This window comes from Octopus bimaculoides, chromosome 19 (genome assembly GCF_046866305.1).
Source record: "Octopus bimaculoides isolate indiv1 chromosome 19, ASM4686630v1, whole genome shotgun sequence".
In the NCBI taxonomy this organism is placed as follows: domain Eukaryota; kingdom Metazoa; phylum Mollusca; class Cephalopoda; order Octopoda; family Octopodidae; genus Octopus; species Octopus bimaculoides.
Genome location: NC_142946.1, coordinates 55,167,430 through 55,184,769, shown reverse-complemented (window position 1 = coordinate 55,184,769; position 17,340 = coordinate 55,167,430). Strand labels below are relative to the sequence as shown.

The 17,340-nt window shown below is 37.6% G+C and overlaps 2 protein-coding genes across 8 annotated transcripts in view; one reads left to right on the top strand and one right to left on the bottom strand.

The window, feature by feature from the left end:
* The first annotated feature begins 4,333 nt into the window (after positions 1-4,333).
* LOC106875398 (retinol dehydrogenase 13) lies at positions 4,334-9,467 on the top strand. Its single transcript, XM_014923509.3, has 2 exons — positions 4,334-4,926; positions 6,735-9,467. The coding sequence occupies exons 1-2, from the start codon at positions 4,526-4,528 to the stop codon at positions 7,351-7,353; spliced, it is 1,020 nt and encodes a 339-aa protein (XP_014778995.1). The 5' UTR covers positions 4,334-4,525; the 3' UTR covers positions 7,354-9,467.
* Positions 9,468-10,994: 1,527 nt separating this feature from the next.
* Positions 10,995-17,340, bottom strand: part of LOC106875392 (uncharacterized) — a 57,987-nt gene continuing 51,641 nt past the window's right edge. For all 7 annotated transcript variants that reach the window (XM_089337793.1, XM_089337798.1, XM_089337795.1 and 4 more), the window contains 2 exons: positions 14,899-15,076; positions 10,995-12,916 (listed from right to left, as the gene is read on the bottom strand). In XM_089337793.1, coding sequence (XP_089193919.1) covers positions 12,579-12,916; positions 14,899-15,076 — 516 coding nt within the window. In that variant the 3' untranslated portion in view covers positions 10,995-12,578. The remainder of the gene's footprint in view (positions 12,917-14,898; positions 15,077-17,340) is intronic.

The window sequence follows — 17,340 nt, the reverse complement described above, 5'->3', positions numbered from 1 at the left end:
CAGAACCAATGTGGGGTATAGAATATGGAATATACAATATATAATATAAAATAGAATAAAATAAAAATGGATGGCACCATGAAAGAAAGTATTGAATGTAGATGAAATATTGAGTGTTCAATATAAAGGATCAAATATATAAATATATAAATATAAATATATAAAGGCGACTTGAGTTTCAGGGCTATTTCTCTTCGTCATCGCTGGTATGACAGACTTTAACAATATATATATATATCATCATCATCATCATCATCATCATCATCGTTTAACGTCCGCTTTCCATGCTAGCATGGGTTGGACGATTTGACTGAGGACTGGTGAAACCGGATGGCAACACCAGGCTCCAGTCTAATTTGGCAGAGTTTCTACAGCTGGATGCCCTTCCTAACGCCAACCACTCAGAGAGTGTAGTGGGTGCTTTTACGTGTCACCCGCACGAAAACGGCCACGCTCGAAATGGTGTCTTTTATGTGCCACCCGCACAAGCCAGTCCAGGGGCACTGGCAACGATCTCGCTCGAAAATCCTACGGGAGCCAGTCAGGCGGTACTGGCAACGGCCACGCTCAAAATGGTGCATCTCATGTGCCACCCGCACAAGAACCAGTCCAGGGGCACTGGCAACGATCTTACTTGGCTTGCCGGGTCTTCTCACGCACAGCACATTTCCAAAGGTCTCGGTCAGTAGTCATCGCCTCGGTGAGGCCCAATGTACGAAGGTCTTGCCTCACCACCTCAGCCCAGGTCTTCCTGGGCCTACCTCTTCCACGGGTTCCCTCAACTGTTAGGGTGTGGCACTTTTTCACGCAGCTATCCTCATCCATTCTCACCACATGTCCATACCAGCGCAATCGTCTCTCTTGCACACCACAACTGATGCTTCTAATGTTCAGCTTTTCTCTCAAGATACTTACACTCTGACGGGTATTCACATTGGCATTACACATCCAACGGAGCATACTGGCTTCATTCCTTGCGAGCTTACGTATGTCCTCAGCAGTTACAGCCCATGTTTCACTGCCATGTAGCATGGCTGTTTGTATGCATGCGTCATACAGTCTGCCTTTTACTCTGAGTGAGAGTCCCTTTGTCGCCAGCAGGGGTAAGAGCTCTCTAAACTTTGCCCAGGCTATTCTTATTCTAGCAGCTACACTTTCAGCGCACCCACCCCCACTACTAACTTGGTCGCCCAGATAGCGGAAGCTATCGACTACCTCTAGTTTTTCACCCTGGAATGAGATAGAAGTTGTTTCCTGTTTGTTTACAGTCTTTATTGCACCTGAACATCTGCCACAAACAAAAACTATCTTGCTAGTTAACCTGCCTTTGATGTTGCTGCACCTCTTATGTGTCCATAGCTTGCACCGGGTACATCTTATAGAGTTACTACCTACTCCTTTTCTACATACTGAGCAGGGCCATCTACCTGAAGGGGTTTGTGTTTTTATCTACCTTCCTACTTATTAGGATTTTGGTTTTAGCTAGGTTGACTCTAAGGCCCTTCAATTCTAGACCTTGCTTCCACACCTGAAACTTCTCCTCTAGTTCTGATAGTGACTCCGCAATTAGGGCAAGGTCATCAGCATAGAGGAGCTCCCAGGGGCAACCTGTCTTGAACTCCTCTGTGATTGCCTGGAGGACTATGATAAATAAGAGGGGGCTGAGGACGGAACCTTGGTGGACCCCTACCTCTACCCGGAATTCATTGCTGTACTCATTTCCAACCCTCATCTTACTGGCAGCATCTCTGTACATGGCTCGCACAGCTCTCACTAACCATTCTTCTATCCCAAGTTTCCTCATTGACCACCAGATAAGGGATCGGGGGACCCTGTCAAAGGCTTTCTCCATGTCAACGAAAGCCAGGTACAGAGGTATTTCTCCTGCAACTGTCTCACTAGAAATAAGGCATCAGTTAGTGCTTTTACCTGGCACGAACCCAAACTGCATCTCATCTAAATTGATTCGCTCCCTAATTAGTTGGGCTATGACCCTCTCTGTAACTTTCATAACCTGATCTAACAGCTTGATGCCTCTGTAATTATTTGTATCTAAAGCGTCACCTTTACCTTTGTAGCAGTTGACTATGATACTGCTACACCAGTCATTGGGTATGACTCCTTCGTGTATCACCTGGTTCGTAATACGGGTGACTAGGCTATAGCCAACACTGCCAGATATTTTGAGCATCTCTGCAGTGATTCCTGATGGGCCGGGGGCTTTCCCGGTCTTCATACTCTTAATTGCTTTATCTACCCTGGTACTATCAACTCGGATAGCTGGTCCCTCTATTGGGTCGACATACGGCAGGCTCTCTTTCTCCCATTCATTCTCTTTATTAAGCAATCTATCGTAGTGGCATCTCCAGACCTCTTTCTTTGCATCCTCATTTAATGCAAGCGTACCATCATCCATGCGAACACATTTCTCTCCTACAACATCACTATTCTCTCCTACACTGTCTTGCAACACGAAATACCTCGAGTCTTTGGTCCTCACGGCGCAGAACATTGGCAAATCTTTCCTTATCTGCTTCCCCTCTGGCTAAATAAACCTGTCGCCTAGCCTCCCTTCTGGCACATTGGTATAATTCCCTGCTACCACCGTTCTTCCAGTCCTTCCAAGCCTGTTTCTTTTGTCTAATAGCCCTGTCTACCTCCTTGTTCCACCACCACGTTACTCTGGGTCGGGAGGGGACCTTACACCACCCACAAATCTGGTCGGTGGCTTTCAACAGGTTGTCCCGCAGAAATCTCCAATTGTCTTCCACGTTGTATGATGCTATATCCCCTTCTATTTCGTTACTGGCTATCTAATTTGTAATGGTTGTTTGGTGACAGAAAGTAGAGTATGGAGCCTAGACAATTAAAAAGAATTTGGTTCAAGACATTCTGCCTGCAACAGTTTAGCCTGTAGAATTTTTTGAAAAGCCTTTAGAATCTTTCAGTAAACAGAAGCAATCTCTTGAGAATCAGATTCACACTATAGTGAAATAGTTAAGAGCATCTTTTGAAGCTGTTTATTTAATTGCAAGAACTAAAAAAAAGAAACATACAGCATCAGCAAAGAACTTGTGTTACTAACCGTGATTAAAATGGTGGAAATTGTTCATGGGAAAATATTTGTAGATGAATTAAGGAAAGTTCCTCATGTTGGCAGTTGTATTTCAGGAATTAACAATGACCAATTCAAGCAACTTATTGGAAGAATTATAAAAAGCTCCAAATTTGTAATTCACTTAGATGATACGACTGACACTACAAACTCAGCAGAACTACTGAGATATATCAGGTATTGTTATGTTGTCCACAAAAGTCTTGTTGTTCTGTTCATTGTTAAATGGATGTATTACATGTGAAATTATTTGTCAAAAACTAGGCAATTTTCTCAAAGTAAGCCAATAACAAATTGGATTAGATTTGAAATTTATTCATTGTTGAAAAGGAGCACATAAAAAACATCTGACATTAAAAGCTCTGGGAGATTATGCAGAAATTCTACATGTTTCAACTCCCAGGCTTAAATTTTCTATGAAAATCTTAAACGCTGTTGGCTTGGTGTTCATGTAAAATTCCCAGTTAGTGACTGAAACCATTGTACTCATCAGATTTATGCAAATTAGCATTTTTAGTCTTGACTGGCACTAAAACAAAAAAGAAAAATCACTCCAGTATTAAGAACATTGAAATTGCTTTGAGACCTGCATTAACTGATATTAAATCAAGATTTGGTAGAAAAATAAACAAGTACATCCTTCTCACTAAAGATATTTTCCTTATTTGTAATAAAGAAATTTATTGCTGAAAATTAAGAAATGTTAGTTTTTTTATGGTGCATGTATAAGTTTCAACTCATTTTTGCCTGAGGGAGAAAAGATTTTCTTTAAGACTTTAGCATTCAGATTATTCTAGCAAATATAATGCTTATTTATTCACATTGTTTTGAATTAATCATGCATTATTTCATCGCTTTGAGATTTCAATGGTGGTGGTGGTGGTCGTCGTCGTCGTCGTCGTCGTAGTAGTAGGCATCAAAAATGGAGTTTGAACTGCAGTTAATTGATCAATAGCAAGATCAGGTCAATAAGAGGAGAAGAGGTAGAATGTAGAGAGACATAGGAACTGACAGAGAGGGAGTGTGGGAAAGGAAAAGACAGAGTGAGAGAGAGATACTGTGAGTTAAACTGATAAAAACAATGAAGAGAGAGAGAAATGGGACGTGAGAGAAGGTGAGGGTAAGCAAACAGTAACAAAATGAGAAAGAAAGAGAGATAGCACAGCCATGTTTAGATAAATTAAGAGAAATGATAATAAATTTAAACCAAAAAATGACAAAGAGAGAGTGTGAGAGAGAGAGAGAGATAGCACAGACATATTTAGAGAGGTAAATTAAGAGAACTGACAATAAATTAAGACAGACAGACAGACAGAGATAACTAGATAAATAGAGAAATTGAAGTAGCAAAAAGGATAGAATGAGAGATTGGAAAGAGTGACGTAGATCTCTGGTGTTAAAAAATCTTTAATGAATATAGAAAAATTCCACTGCCAAATGTTGGCCATGTACTGGACGCACATTATTTTAGGTTTTATTCTATTATCCATTATTCATCTAGTGTACAAAGCCTACAGGTTCTGTTCTGAACAAAATTCAAGCTTATATTACAACAATGAAAAACGACTCGATGGTAAGACAGCATTAATTACGGGTGCTAATTCAGGCATAGGATATGCCACAGCTCTAGATTTTGCCAGCCGAGGAGCAAGGGTGCTTTTAGCATGCAGGAACTTGAGTAAAGCCGTAAAAGCAGCTGAGAGCATTATCAAAGAAACTGGTAACGAGAATCTCCGAACAATACAACTGAAGCTCAGTGATTTAGAGTCTGTGAGAAGACTAGCACGACAGGTTGTCAGAAATGAACAGAGGTGAGGGAATTTTATTTCATTGTAGCCACATCCAAAATATATGCAAACATAAATACATACGTATTTACATAATCAATAATCATGTATGCATAAAAACTTTCTTAAACACTCCTTTCTCATATACACTCACCTATATGGTCTAACATTTTAACACACCCCTATATAAATATCATCATGGTGATCGTCATCATCATCATCAACAGCACTTATCTATGTTGCTATTTGTTCAATTGACTTTGTGTCTCCATGTGTGTGTGTGTGTGTGTGTATACATACAAAGCATTTGATACCACCTCATATATCCCTTAAAAAGTTGTGATGATCACAGTTGGACTGTCTTTGATCGTAACTCTGTCAGATTAGAATTCACTTGGAGGGGCTAAACAACAATAACAACAGCAACAACAACAACAGGAACAACAACAAACTAACATTCTTAAAGTTATGAAAATATTTATGTGCCAGTAACAGAACTGGTTTAAAAACTAGTAAGCTACCTCCATAGTTGAAAACAAGTTGTTTACAGAAGTTTACACAAAATTTATATAAACTGTATACTTTGAAGTCAATAATTTCTTACAATAACCGTAGATGTTTATGTACTACAGTAACTACTGCTGAAAAGGACTAGTTTTTGACATAAATCAATTTTCTTGGAAAAACAAAATGGTGTTTTATGACCTATGTTATATATATATATATATATATATATATATAAATTTAGATTCAAGGTGAATATGGTACTTAAGTTTAGGCACCAGAATTAAGTATGGTATTATCCATACAATTTCAAAATAAGGTGATTAAAATCAAAATAAGCAACAAGGATATCCAAAGTTAATGCAGTACGATCGTTTCATGCAACTCCATTAATTTAAGCAATGTGAACATTACATTAAATGTAAAATGCAGAGCAATCCTCAGCTGCACAAAGATATAGAAATTTACTGAAATTTCATTTCAACAGAAGGACATATTGTCTGATCTCCATATACTGCAAAAATATTCCTCGCACTTTCCGTCGTGTTGTTGCCTTTATTGAACTCATAAAGCAAAATATGCTGAATATGCTCCTTTGCCACTTCCATTATAGCTTTGACAAAATAGCTGCTAAAATCGAAGTGGGTGGGTGGGTGAATGGGTAAATTTGCAAGAGTATGAGAGGGAAAGCGAAGGGAATGCAGTGAGTGAGTTCAAGTAGAAGGACAGAGAGAGGGAGGGTATTAGGAGGGTATGTCTCAGGAAAGACATCCGACAGAGACAAATTGTTTTGCAGATAGATGCATACACACATATGCAAGCACACATGCACACACATGCATGCAACAAAGTCTCAAGCAGACAAACGCAGCTTCTGTAACAGACTAAGAAGAAAGTCATTGAAAAGGTTGCAAGTCGCAACAAAAGAGCTTTGACAAACAAAAACAAAACAAACGACTTACTGTTTAACCAATTGACTAATGATAAAGGAGTGGAATTGAACCAGTGCATGTGTTAATAATATTGGTGTAATGACTCTTCCTAGACACAACAAAAAATAGAGGAAGTATATGCATATAAGAAAGACAGAGAGTATATGTATGTGAGAGAGAATGTATATGTTTGTGAGAGAGAAAGTATATGTGGTAAGTGAAACAAGAAGAGAGAGAGTATATGTGTGTGCATGAGAGAGAGAGAGAGAGAAGATATGCCTGTATATGTATGTGTGAGAAAGAATGAGAAGTGAAAAACAAACAAATTATTGGAGTGTTTTGAGGGGGTTTTGGTATCATTTTTCTTATTGATAAATTTTCATTTCTCTTACCTAGGTTAGACATTTTGGTAAACAATGCTGGAACAAGTTTCTCTGAAGAACCTACTACACGTCAGAGCTTTGATTATATATTTGGGGTGAACTATTTAGGGAGTTTTTTACTCACTTACTTACTTCTGGATCTGCTGAAGAAATCAGCACCAAGCCGTATCATCAATGTGAGCTCTTTTGTACATCATTACATAAAAAAGAAACCAAAATTGAACCGAGGTTCTGAAACAAACAAGGTTAAATATCCAGATCTGAGTGGATATCATATGAGCAAACTATGCAATATACTTCATGCAAAGGCCTTGACAAACCGACTTTTCGGCACTGGTGTCACTGCTAATTCAATGAATCCAGGATTTGTGGCAACCAATATTTTGAACAAAAGTAACCCAAGTAGAACTCTAAAATTTATGTCTTTCTTTCTTTCCATGACTGGTCGATCAGCAAAGGATGCTGCCAAAACAATTGTATACATGACATTGGAGGATAGTCTTAGTGAGGTTTCTGGACATTATTTCCAGAATGTGGGCCTTATTGCCCCAGACAAACTTTCACCACTTACCAAAGATAAGGAATTTATTTTTGATTTATGGGATGTCAGCATGAAAATGTGTCAGGAATAGCAGAACATTGTAGATTAGAACAAACAATTTACATTGTACATATACACACACATACACCTACTTCGACCCCGAGCAGCTGCTGACAACCATACAAGGCACAAGTGAAGCCCACAATGGAGTACTGGGATAATGCTACTGCTACACACACACACAGACATCTTGAGTGACATCTAGAGAAATGTCACTCAACTGATTGGCATTCAATCACTAATGGACACACTCCGGTCTCTAACTCACAAGCGTGCTTTCTCCTCATTCTGTCTTTTCTGCTGCCGTTATAATTGCCCCTGTTTCTCTGATCTGGCTAACCTTGTTTATTCCCCACTCTCATCTCCCTGACTCACTCACTTTTCCACCTCTTGTTGCCTCTGTTATGTTCACCCATCCACAAGCCCTGGACTACATTCAGTCCTCTATCCTCTGAACATTGGCCCTCTGGAATTTTCTTTCCTACAGGAGGTGACTTGCAACAGTGAGTAAAAAGCTTTTTGAAATTCACTTAACAAACTGGAAGAATCAAAGGACAACTTTACCTGATCCATAAATCTCTATTGTCCTCAAGCATAAGACATATAGGCCAACAAAAGAAGTGATTCATGGTCAGACCAGCTGTTAAAACTAGCATTCAAATCATTCTCAACTCACATTGCTCTGTCTTAAAAGCAGAGGGACACATTTAGTAAGATAGTCTTTAAAATCAGACTAGATGGTCATGGCTTGAATGCTCTTCATCATAGATGTACTAATCAGTGATAGCCTGGAGCTAAATAACAACAACAACAACAGCAAAAACCCATAAGACATCCAATTCAACAGAGGGAGCCTTTCTTATTGTCAGAGGAGTTCTTAGAAATAACAGCTGAAATTTCTTTAAATCACACTCTACTATTTAAAAAAAGAAAGAATACATTGAATAATGTGGTTCTAAATAAACTGTCCGAAAAAAAAAAATAGAAAGACCGACTGGTTGCTCAAATTTGGAATGTCCTGTATATCATATGCTTACTGAATCAGAACTGACTAGGGTTAAACAACAATAACAACATCCATCCCTCTTCTCCACCCACAATTCTTGGGAGGATCATGGGAGTAGAGTCATTAGGGTCCTACCAGAAGCAATCATCATTAAACTTTCCAACTGGATTCCTAAACATGACCAACTGAGACTTGATCTACCCCTAGGTTTTCTGCTAGTTAGCTCAACTTGAAGAATTTGTCTTGCAATTCTTCCCAGCAACATTTAAATCACATGTCCATAGTACCAGAACTGTTAATTCTCAATGCAAAGAAGTAGCGGCCTAGCCTGGAGAGACTCTCTGATCTTTGAGGTAAATTTAATGATAACAACAACTATAAAATATAAACAAATCAAAATGAGCCAATAAAGGAACCTCAAAACAATTTGACTCCCTGGTAGAAATAGCTTCCAAATCTCTCACATCTCACATTCATCTGTCTTTAAAATAGAGACACACACATGAAAGAATATAATGTTTAATATACAAATAGATAAGGTGGCCACAGCTGGAACACCTTTAGATTTTAAGTCTGCTAAATCAAAGCTGACCCTGATCTAAACAACAACAACAACAGCAACCAATCAGAAAAAATGTGCCAATACTTAATTCAGTGTTAGAGCATCTCTGACTATTAAAACATATGTCAGATCAAAGGTCACGCAGATATCTGAAGTGGAGGAAGTTAACAGGACATGGTTCTAATAATTTATCAACACCAAGAAAGATGAGCAACAACTACAACAACAACAACAACACGTTGCAACTACAAACATCTGTTTCTTCCATCTTATCATGGCACACACAAACACACACTCAGATACACACAACTCTTACACACACACACAGTCACTAGTTGAATTTTTCTTTTGTGAACTAAATTCTGTATTTAGCTGGCAATTTATTTTCACATATTCTCAACATAGAAAGCTGCTGTGCAACTGCTAAATTACCCATAATGCTCCTCAGACCGTCCACTTTTGCAATCAACACCAAAACTCTTGTACATATCAAATTAAGTGAGACCACTTTTGGTTCTATGCTGCTAAACTTTGCATTTTAAAAACTTTATATCTAAAATAAAACCTTCAATCATCATTTTATGTCAGAAACTTTTATGTTCCAAACACCATCTTATATTTGTGGTTTGTTTAGTTCTGTCCAAACACCATCTTAATATCCATTTATCTTTCAGGTAACAAGCTGGCAGAATTGTTAGCACACCAGGAAAAATGCTTAGTAGCATCTCATCTGTCTTTATGTTCCAAGTTCAAATTCTGTCAAGGTTGACTTTGCCTTTCATCCTTTAAGGGTTGATAACGTAAGTACCAGTTGGGTACTGGGGTCAACATAATCACCTTATCCCCTCCCCTTTAGTATTCAGGTTACTTTGTCAATTTTAATGCTTATTTATTCATATCATTTTGAATTAATTATGTATTGTCTCAGAACTTTGAGATTTTGATGGTGTGTTTGTGGGGTAAGTATAAGAGGCTGAATGTTGCAAGTTTCAACATAAAACAATTGGAATATTTGAGCCAGATATGGTCAGTTGAAACACTAAAGAGTTCAACGTTGGTTTTAGTTCAATATAGTTTTCAGAAATACACTTCCTTGTTTGTTTTTAAATATGATTCTTTAGATATATGTTTGAAATACAATAATTTTTTTATATCATGTAATGTGTATAAAAAGAAAGTTTAAACTTTCAAAGAATCATATTTGAAAGCAAACAATAAAATATATTTAATCAAAACATTAAAGTCCATTTATCAAATGGCACAAGTGTGACTGAGTGCTTAAGAAGTTTACAACCAAGTGGTTTCAAGTTAACCCTACTGTGTGGCACCTTGAGCAAATAGCTTCTACTATAGCCTGGGGCTGACCAATGCTTTATAAGTGAATCTGATACATAGAACTGGGTCTACTTGATCAGGGTTAAGCTATGATTAAGCCAATGAGACACAAACATTTTCAGAAGGTGGTTCACAAAATTTGTGAGGTGGTGTGTCTATGTGGTAAAAAGCTTGCTTCCCAACCACATGGTTCCAAATTCAATCCCACTGCATGGTATCTTGGACAAGTATCTTCTACTATAGCCTCAGGCTGACCAAAGCCTTGTGAGTGGATTTGCTAGACAGAAACTGAAAGTAGCCCATCACATACATATATAGTGCACTTAGGCATTGTGAGACCAATAACTTGATGAAGAACTCAGTATATGTATGCCTCAGAACAAAGTATTGGCTGAGTACAGGACGGTAATAAGAGAGAGATAACAAAGGAAAAAATGATAATCTTATGAAATTTCATTAGATTATAGCTTTTTCTGCATATTTGAGGCTTTGTTGAAGCTATGAGATGTTATTCAGGCACTCAGTAAAAATTCTTCAAGGCAGTGCCCCAGCATGGCCGTAGTCTAATGATTGAAACAAGTAAGAGATAACAGATACAATGTATAATGTGATATGCATAGATTTACTTTTAGCTAATTTAGATTTTAGATTATCTTAGATAAGAAAACTGTTAGTGACTTCCTTGGTCATATGAAACATGCTGTAGACTACAGGTGGCCTACTTGGACCATGTTGTCCATTACTGGGTTAAAATACAACAATAACATTGTTTATGTTTCATGTTTGAAGTTTAATATGGTCATAAATAAAAAAAAATGATGATAAATATGAGTTAGTGATGATATAAAAAATACTTTTGCAATTCATTGTTTATTTCTCAATTTAAACAAAGTTATGAGAATGTTAATTTTTCATTAATAAAAAAATGTTAATTAATATTGAATATTGGTACTGTGGATATCCCTTGGGTAACATTGGTGGCAGGGAGAGAGGAGGCTGGTATGCATGGGCAACTGATGATCTTCCATAAACAACCTTGCCCAGACTTGTACCTCGGAGGGGAATTTTCAAGGTGCAATTCCATGGTTATTCATGGACCAAAGGGGATCTTTACCCTTTAATGCTGTGAAAGTATGACTGCATAGTTATGAAGTTTGTTTGCCAACCACATGGTTTTGGGTTCAGTCCCACTGCAGAGCACCTTGGGTGAGGATCTTCTAATATAACTCCAGGTCAACCAAAGCCTTGTGTGAATTTCATAAACAGAAACTGAAAGCTGTTCATCTTGTGTGTGCGTGAGTATATATGCACACAGCAACCACAAACCAAATGTATCTATTCAACTCCAACAATAGAGAGAAGTCACCCTGTTCCATTTCATAATGACAACCTCTGATATGCGCAGGGTTACATAATCAAACTGTTACCTAACACTCCATTGAATCCCCAGTGCAAAACCAATTGGCAAGATCAGCCGTAATGGATATATAATACTGTACACTTCAATTAAAACAGATAGATAGATAGACGGACAGACAGATACTAGAGGAGTATAATTTTATAAAGCATTGTCTGATATATAAAATGTTTTAAATATTTTAAGTCAAAACAATGCAAGTGACAAACTATTAATAATACAGGTCAATGAAAACTATTTAGTATCTCTTCTTCAGGAAGGTGTTGCGAGCAGCGACATCAGTTACCGACACCTTTTCTCTGTAAATTTCCTGAAGAAGGGATCCTAACCCTAAAATACTGAAACACCAGTGCAAACCATTGGCCTGTATAATTAATTTTTTTATAACTTGACTTTAAAAAAATATTTAAAACATTTATGTGTGTGTGGGTGTATGTGTGTGTGTTGGTTTGTTTATGTCCCCAAAACTTAATGGTTCAGCAAAAGAGACTGATAGAATATGTACCAGACTTTAAAAGAATAAGAACTGGAGTTGATTTGTTTGACTGAACACTTCAAGGCAGTGCCCCAGCATGGCCACTGTCTAATGACTGAAGCCAGTTACAGATGACGTCGATTAATACTGCTGGGTGATATTTATATTATCTTAAGCTTTCGCAAAAATAATGCAACTCAAAAATTAAATTAAATTTCATTTTTTTTTTTAAATACATAATTTTGATGGTTAGAAGTATAAAATGACAAAATTAAGTTATTACTGTAGAAATTCAAAGACTTAATTTCCACTAGCCCACCGTGTATTTTAGCTATCAAAAATAGCAGAACAAGAAAAGGCAAAGTTATCTCTCAAAATTGAATTATAAAAAATATTAGTATATTATAAAATAAACCCAATCTACAATGTGTGTCTACAAATCAGTTTATCTGTTTGTCTGTCTATCTATCTCCTGAACTAGAAGCCACATTTTCATTTGATAATTTAAAAGTTTTCAATCCTGTATCTGAACACATGGTAACATTTTTCTGTACTTTTGGAAGAAAGATTCCAGTCTCCACAACAAGTTGAATGGAAACTTGTAAGACAACATTTTGATCGTTGTCCAGTGAACATGGAACATCAATCAAAAACTGTTGAGTGGCATTTACAAAATATGAATATTTTCCTTCAATGGCTACATGATAAAAGAAACTGTGGTTGCTCAGGAAATTGTGTGTCCAATTCACCAAAAGTTGTTGGTCTGTGAGTATGGTGAGGAAAAGCTCCAAGTTAGATTCTGGAAATAGAAAATAATATGAATAACAATAAAGTTGAAGTGATAGTACGTTGTCAACTTGATATGACAGTCCCATGAAAGGGGAGAATGCTACTGTTATTTAACCCTACACAGGAAATGTGTCAAGTCCAACAGGAAACAGTGTTTCCTAGGGCTAAATAACAGCAGCATTCTTCCCTTTCATGGGACTGTCACATTAAGTCGACAACATACTGTCACTTTATCATAAATCTCTCTGAGAAATTTAGAAATGTATTATTTCAACAACAAAATTTTGTAATAAAAATAAGATTATTGAAACAACAACAATAATAAACATTTCAAATATAGATTTGGTGGGAATAAGTTACTTTAATTAAACCCAGTACTTTATTTCATTGACCCCTGGAGAAAGACAGAGCAAGTCAAACCTGAATAGATTTGAACTTAGACTTTAAAGAGCTGTAAGTAAATACAGCTCTTTATAAGCTAAGTTGTCCAAAACTCTAATGATACAGCTTTTTTGTCCAATAAACTAATGATTCTATCAATCTAATATAATAATAATAATAATAATAATCCTTTCTACTGTAGGTACATGGCCTGAAATTTGGGGGAAGGGACAAAGTCGATTACATCAACCCCAATGCGTAACTGGTACCTATTTAATCAGCCCCAAAAGGATGAAAGGCAAAAATCAACCTCAGAAGAATTTAAACTCAGAACATAAATGTTTAGTGGAATTTTGTCTGGCATGCCAATAATTCTAGCAGCTCACCACCTTAATAATAATAATCCTTTCTACTATAGGCACAAGGCCTGAATTTTTTTAGGGGTGGGATCTAGTTGATTACATTGACCCCAGTACTCAACCAGTACTTATTTTATCAATCTTGAAAGGATGGAAGGCAAAGTCGACCTCAGTGGAATTTGAACTCAGAATGTGAAGACAGATGAAATGCTGCTAAGCATTTTTCCCGGCGTGCTAATGATTCTGCCAAGCTCACCCCTCATTAATGAAAATAATAATAATAATCCTTTCTGCTTTAGGTAAAAGGCCTGGATTTTGTGGGGAGGGGGACGGTCGATCACATTGACCCCAGTATTCAACTGGTACTTAATTTATCGACACCGAAAAGATAACAAGCAAATTTGACCTCGGTGAAATTTGAACTCAGATCATAGCAGCAGACGAAATACAATTAAGCATTTCACCCAGCACGCTAATGGTTCTGCCAGCTTGCCACATTAATTAATAATAATAAGTTTTGACCCATCTCCACCCCCCAGTACTTAACTGGTATTGATAAGGGGATCAAAAGTGAACTTCTTGACCACACAGCTATGTCTGCAATCATGCTAACTATCTTGAATTAAAATCAGACCATAAACACACACACACATATGCATACATATACACGCATGTGAAGGTGCATGGGCTCAGTGGTTAGAGTGTCGAGCTTACGATCATGAGGTTGTGAGTTTGAATTCCAGACTGGGCTGCATGTTGTGTTCTTGAGCAAGACACTGTATTTCATGTTGCTCCAGTTCACTCAGCTGTAGAAATGAGTTGCAATGTCACATGTGCCAAGCCGTATCGGCCTTTTCCTTTCCCTTGGATAACACTGGTGGCAGGGAGAGGGGAGGCCGGTATGCATGGGCGACTGCTGGTCTTCCATAAACATCATTGCCCAGGCTTGTGCCTGAGAGGGTAACTTTCTAGGTGCAATCCCATGGTCAGTCATGACCAAAGGAGCTCTCAGCACAGGCACAAACACCTAGAAAGTTACCCTCTCAGGCACAACAGATACACATACATCCACACCCACATACACAAATACACACAACCACACACACACACACACACACACATTAATGTATGCACAAAGACACATACACACACACACACACACACACACACTTATACACACTTACACAGACAAATAAGGCTGTCCTATAACTATGCCTGCCCCGTGTAAAAATATGGAATGTGTAAGTCTTACCATTTGGATGCAACGTGTAATTGGTATGTGCCTTCTTTCCATTACAACCAATCATGTTACAGGGAACCACAGTGAAGTCATAACCAACAGACTTTGTCAGAGAGTCAAATATTCTGAATTGAATCGGCATGTCCATGACAGAAACCAACATCACTTGTTCTGTTGAGCTTTTTGCACTCTGGAATACATCAAAAAGGAGTTTGATGGTCAAAGAATATCAAAAACACAAAAAAAGTATTAATGTATGCGTTTAACACATTCCCTCCTAGGAGGCACAAGGTCTTTCACACACATACACACACAACAGAACTTCTGCTTACTAAATTCACTCAGAAGACTTTGGTCAACCTGAAGCTATAACAGAAGACACTTGTCCAAAATGCATGCAAAGGGATTGAACCTGAAACCATGTGGTTAGGAAGCAAGCTTCTTACTCACACATCCATGCCTACACTTATATAATGAAATTAAGATGTTGTGGGTTTTCTTCTTTAAATTCTGATCATCCAAGTCTTTTCACTATATTATCATTAATATTACGGAGATGTACTTGCATAGCAAGTGACCTGATCTGAGATCGTGTGCTGGAACGAAAACAATTGCAGCATGGAAGGTGTTTATAAGCCATTTGAGAAACACACAAAAACCGTTAGATTCACTTCAACATTTAAATTTAATTTGTGACAAAATATTTTCGTCACTTTGAGACCGTGACCTGTTTACTGACAAAATTCTGTGCTTAATAATAATAATTCTTTATACTATAGGCACAAGGCCTGAAATTTGAGGGAGAGGGATAGCCGGTTACATTTTATCGACCCCGAAAGGATGAAAGGCAAAATCAATCTTGGTGGAACTTGAACTCAGAACATAGTGACAAGTGAAATACTGCTAAGCATTTCGTCCAGCATGCTAATGATTCTGCCAGCTCACCGCCTTTATAATAATCTGTTCTACTATAGGCACAAGGCCTGAAATTTGTGGGGAGGGGATAAGTCAATCATATCGACCCCAGTATATGATTGGTACTTAATTTGTCAACCCCTAAAGGATGAAAGGCAAAGTTGACCTCAGCAGAATTTGAACTCAGAATGTAAGGATGGATGAAATGCCTCTAAGCATTTTGCACAGCTTGCTAACAATTCTGCCATCTCACTTCCTTAAGTAACTGCATAACATTAAAGTGTTAGGAATTCAATTCAGTATATTTAATACAAAATATGTGTTACGAGAGAAAAAATATCACTCTAAATACCACCATTTTATCAGACTATCTCTTATCGAGGCTTCCTTGTCAAAGCTACTTGAAACCAAACTGAGACTTTGTTTTAAGTGAGTAACTCCACTGAAGCATACAAGATAAATATTCTCTTCTAACATCTTCTATTATCAGATCTACATAGGGAATTTTAGATTATTTATTCTTTTGACCTTTGGGACTATAAAAAAGAGGTGTGTGTGTGTATACATACACACACACACACACACATATACACACACACACATACACACACACACACACACACACACACACACACACACACATATATATATATATATATATATATATATATATATATATATATATAAACACATACACACACATATATACGTCAGCACCATTTTGATATATCATAAGATAGCGAGTTTATGTAGCTAATTTTCTGAACATCCTTTGCGCTATTTATATACCATACAAAAAATACTGATAAACACACACTCTCTCCTCTCTCTCTCTCTCTCTCTCTCTCTCTCTCTCTCTCTCTCTCTCTCTCTCTCTCTCTCTCTCTCTTCCTCCCTCTCTCTCCTCTCATGTTTCCACTCTCCCACACACTCACCCACCCATGTTCCCATATTATTATATATGCAATATTTATAAGAAATTCTTCTGTTGAAATAGCCAATTACTTATGGAACATCACAGAATATGAAATATAAACTCATAAAGTAATTATATGGTAACCATATGATTAAAAAATATAATGAATGATAAATTACACAGTTAGCAAATAGGTCTGTTTACTATAAACACAAGGAACCATGTAATTGGGAAGCAAGCTTCTTACCACGCAGCCCTACCCACACCTATACCACACAGTCATGGCTATGTGATTAAGAAGCTTGCTTCTGAGTGGGTTTAGTAGACGGAAACTGTGAGAAATGTGTTGTGTATAAATATACATATCAGGACACTGGAACTTATGGAAGGGATGATAAAGGACCGAGATATCTGGGGATAAAGTACTGAAGGACGATCTCAGGACACTGAACCTAACAGAGGGGATGACAAAGGACTGAGATATCTGGGGATAAAGTACTGAAGGATGATCTCAGGACACTGAACCTAATTGAGGGGATGACAAAGGACCGAGATATCTGGGGATAAAGTACTGAAGGATGATCTCAGGACACTGAACCTAATTGAGAGGATGACAAAGGACC

Coding starts and splice junctions, on each gene's coding strand:
- LOC106875398 (XM_014923509.3), top strand. CDS start 4,526: ATGAATATAGAAAAATTCCACTGCCAAATGTTGGCCATGTACTGGACG. Junction 4,927..6,734: donor GTTGTCAGAAATGAACAGAG/GTGAGGGAATTT, acceptor TCTCTTACCTAG/GTTAGACATTTTGGTAAACA.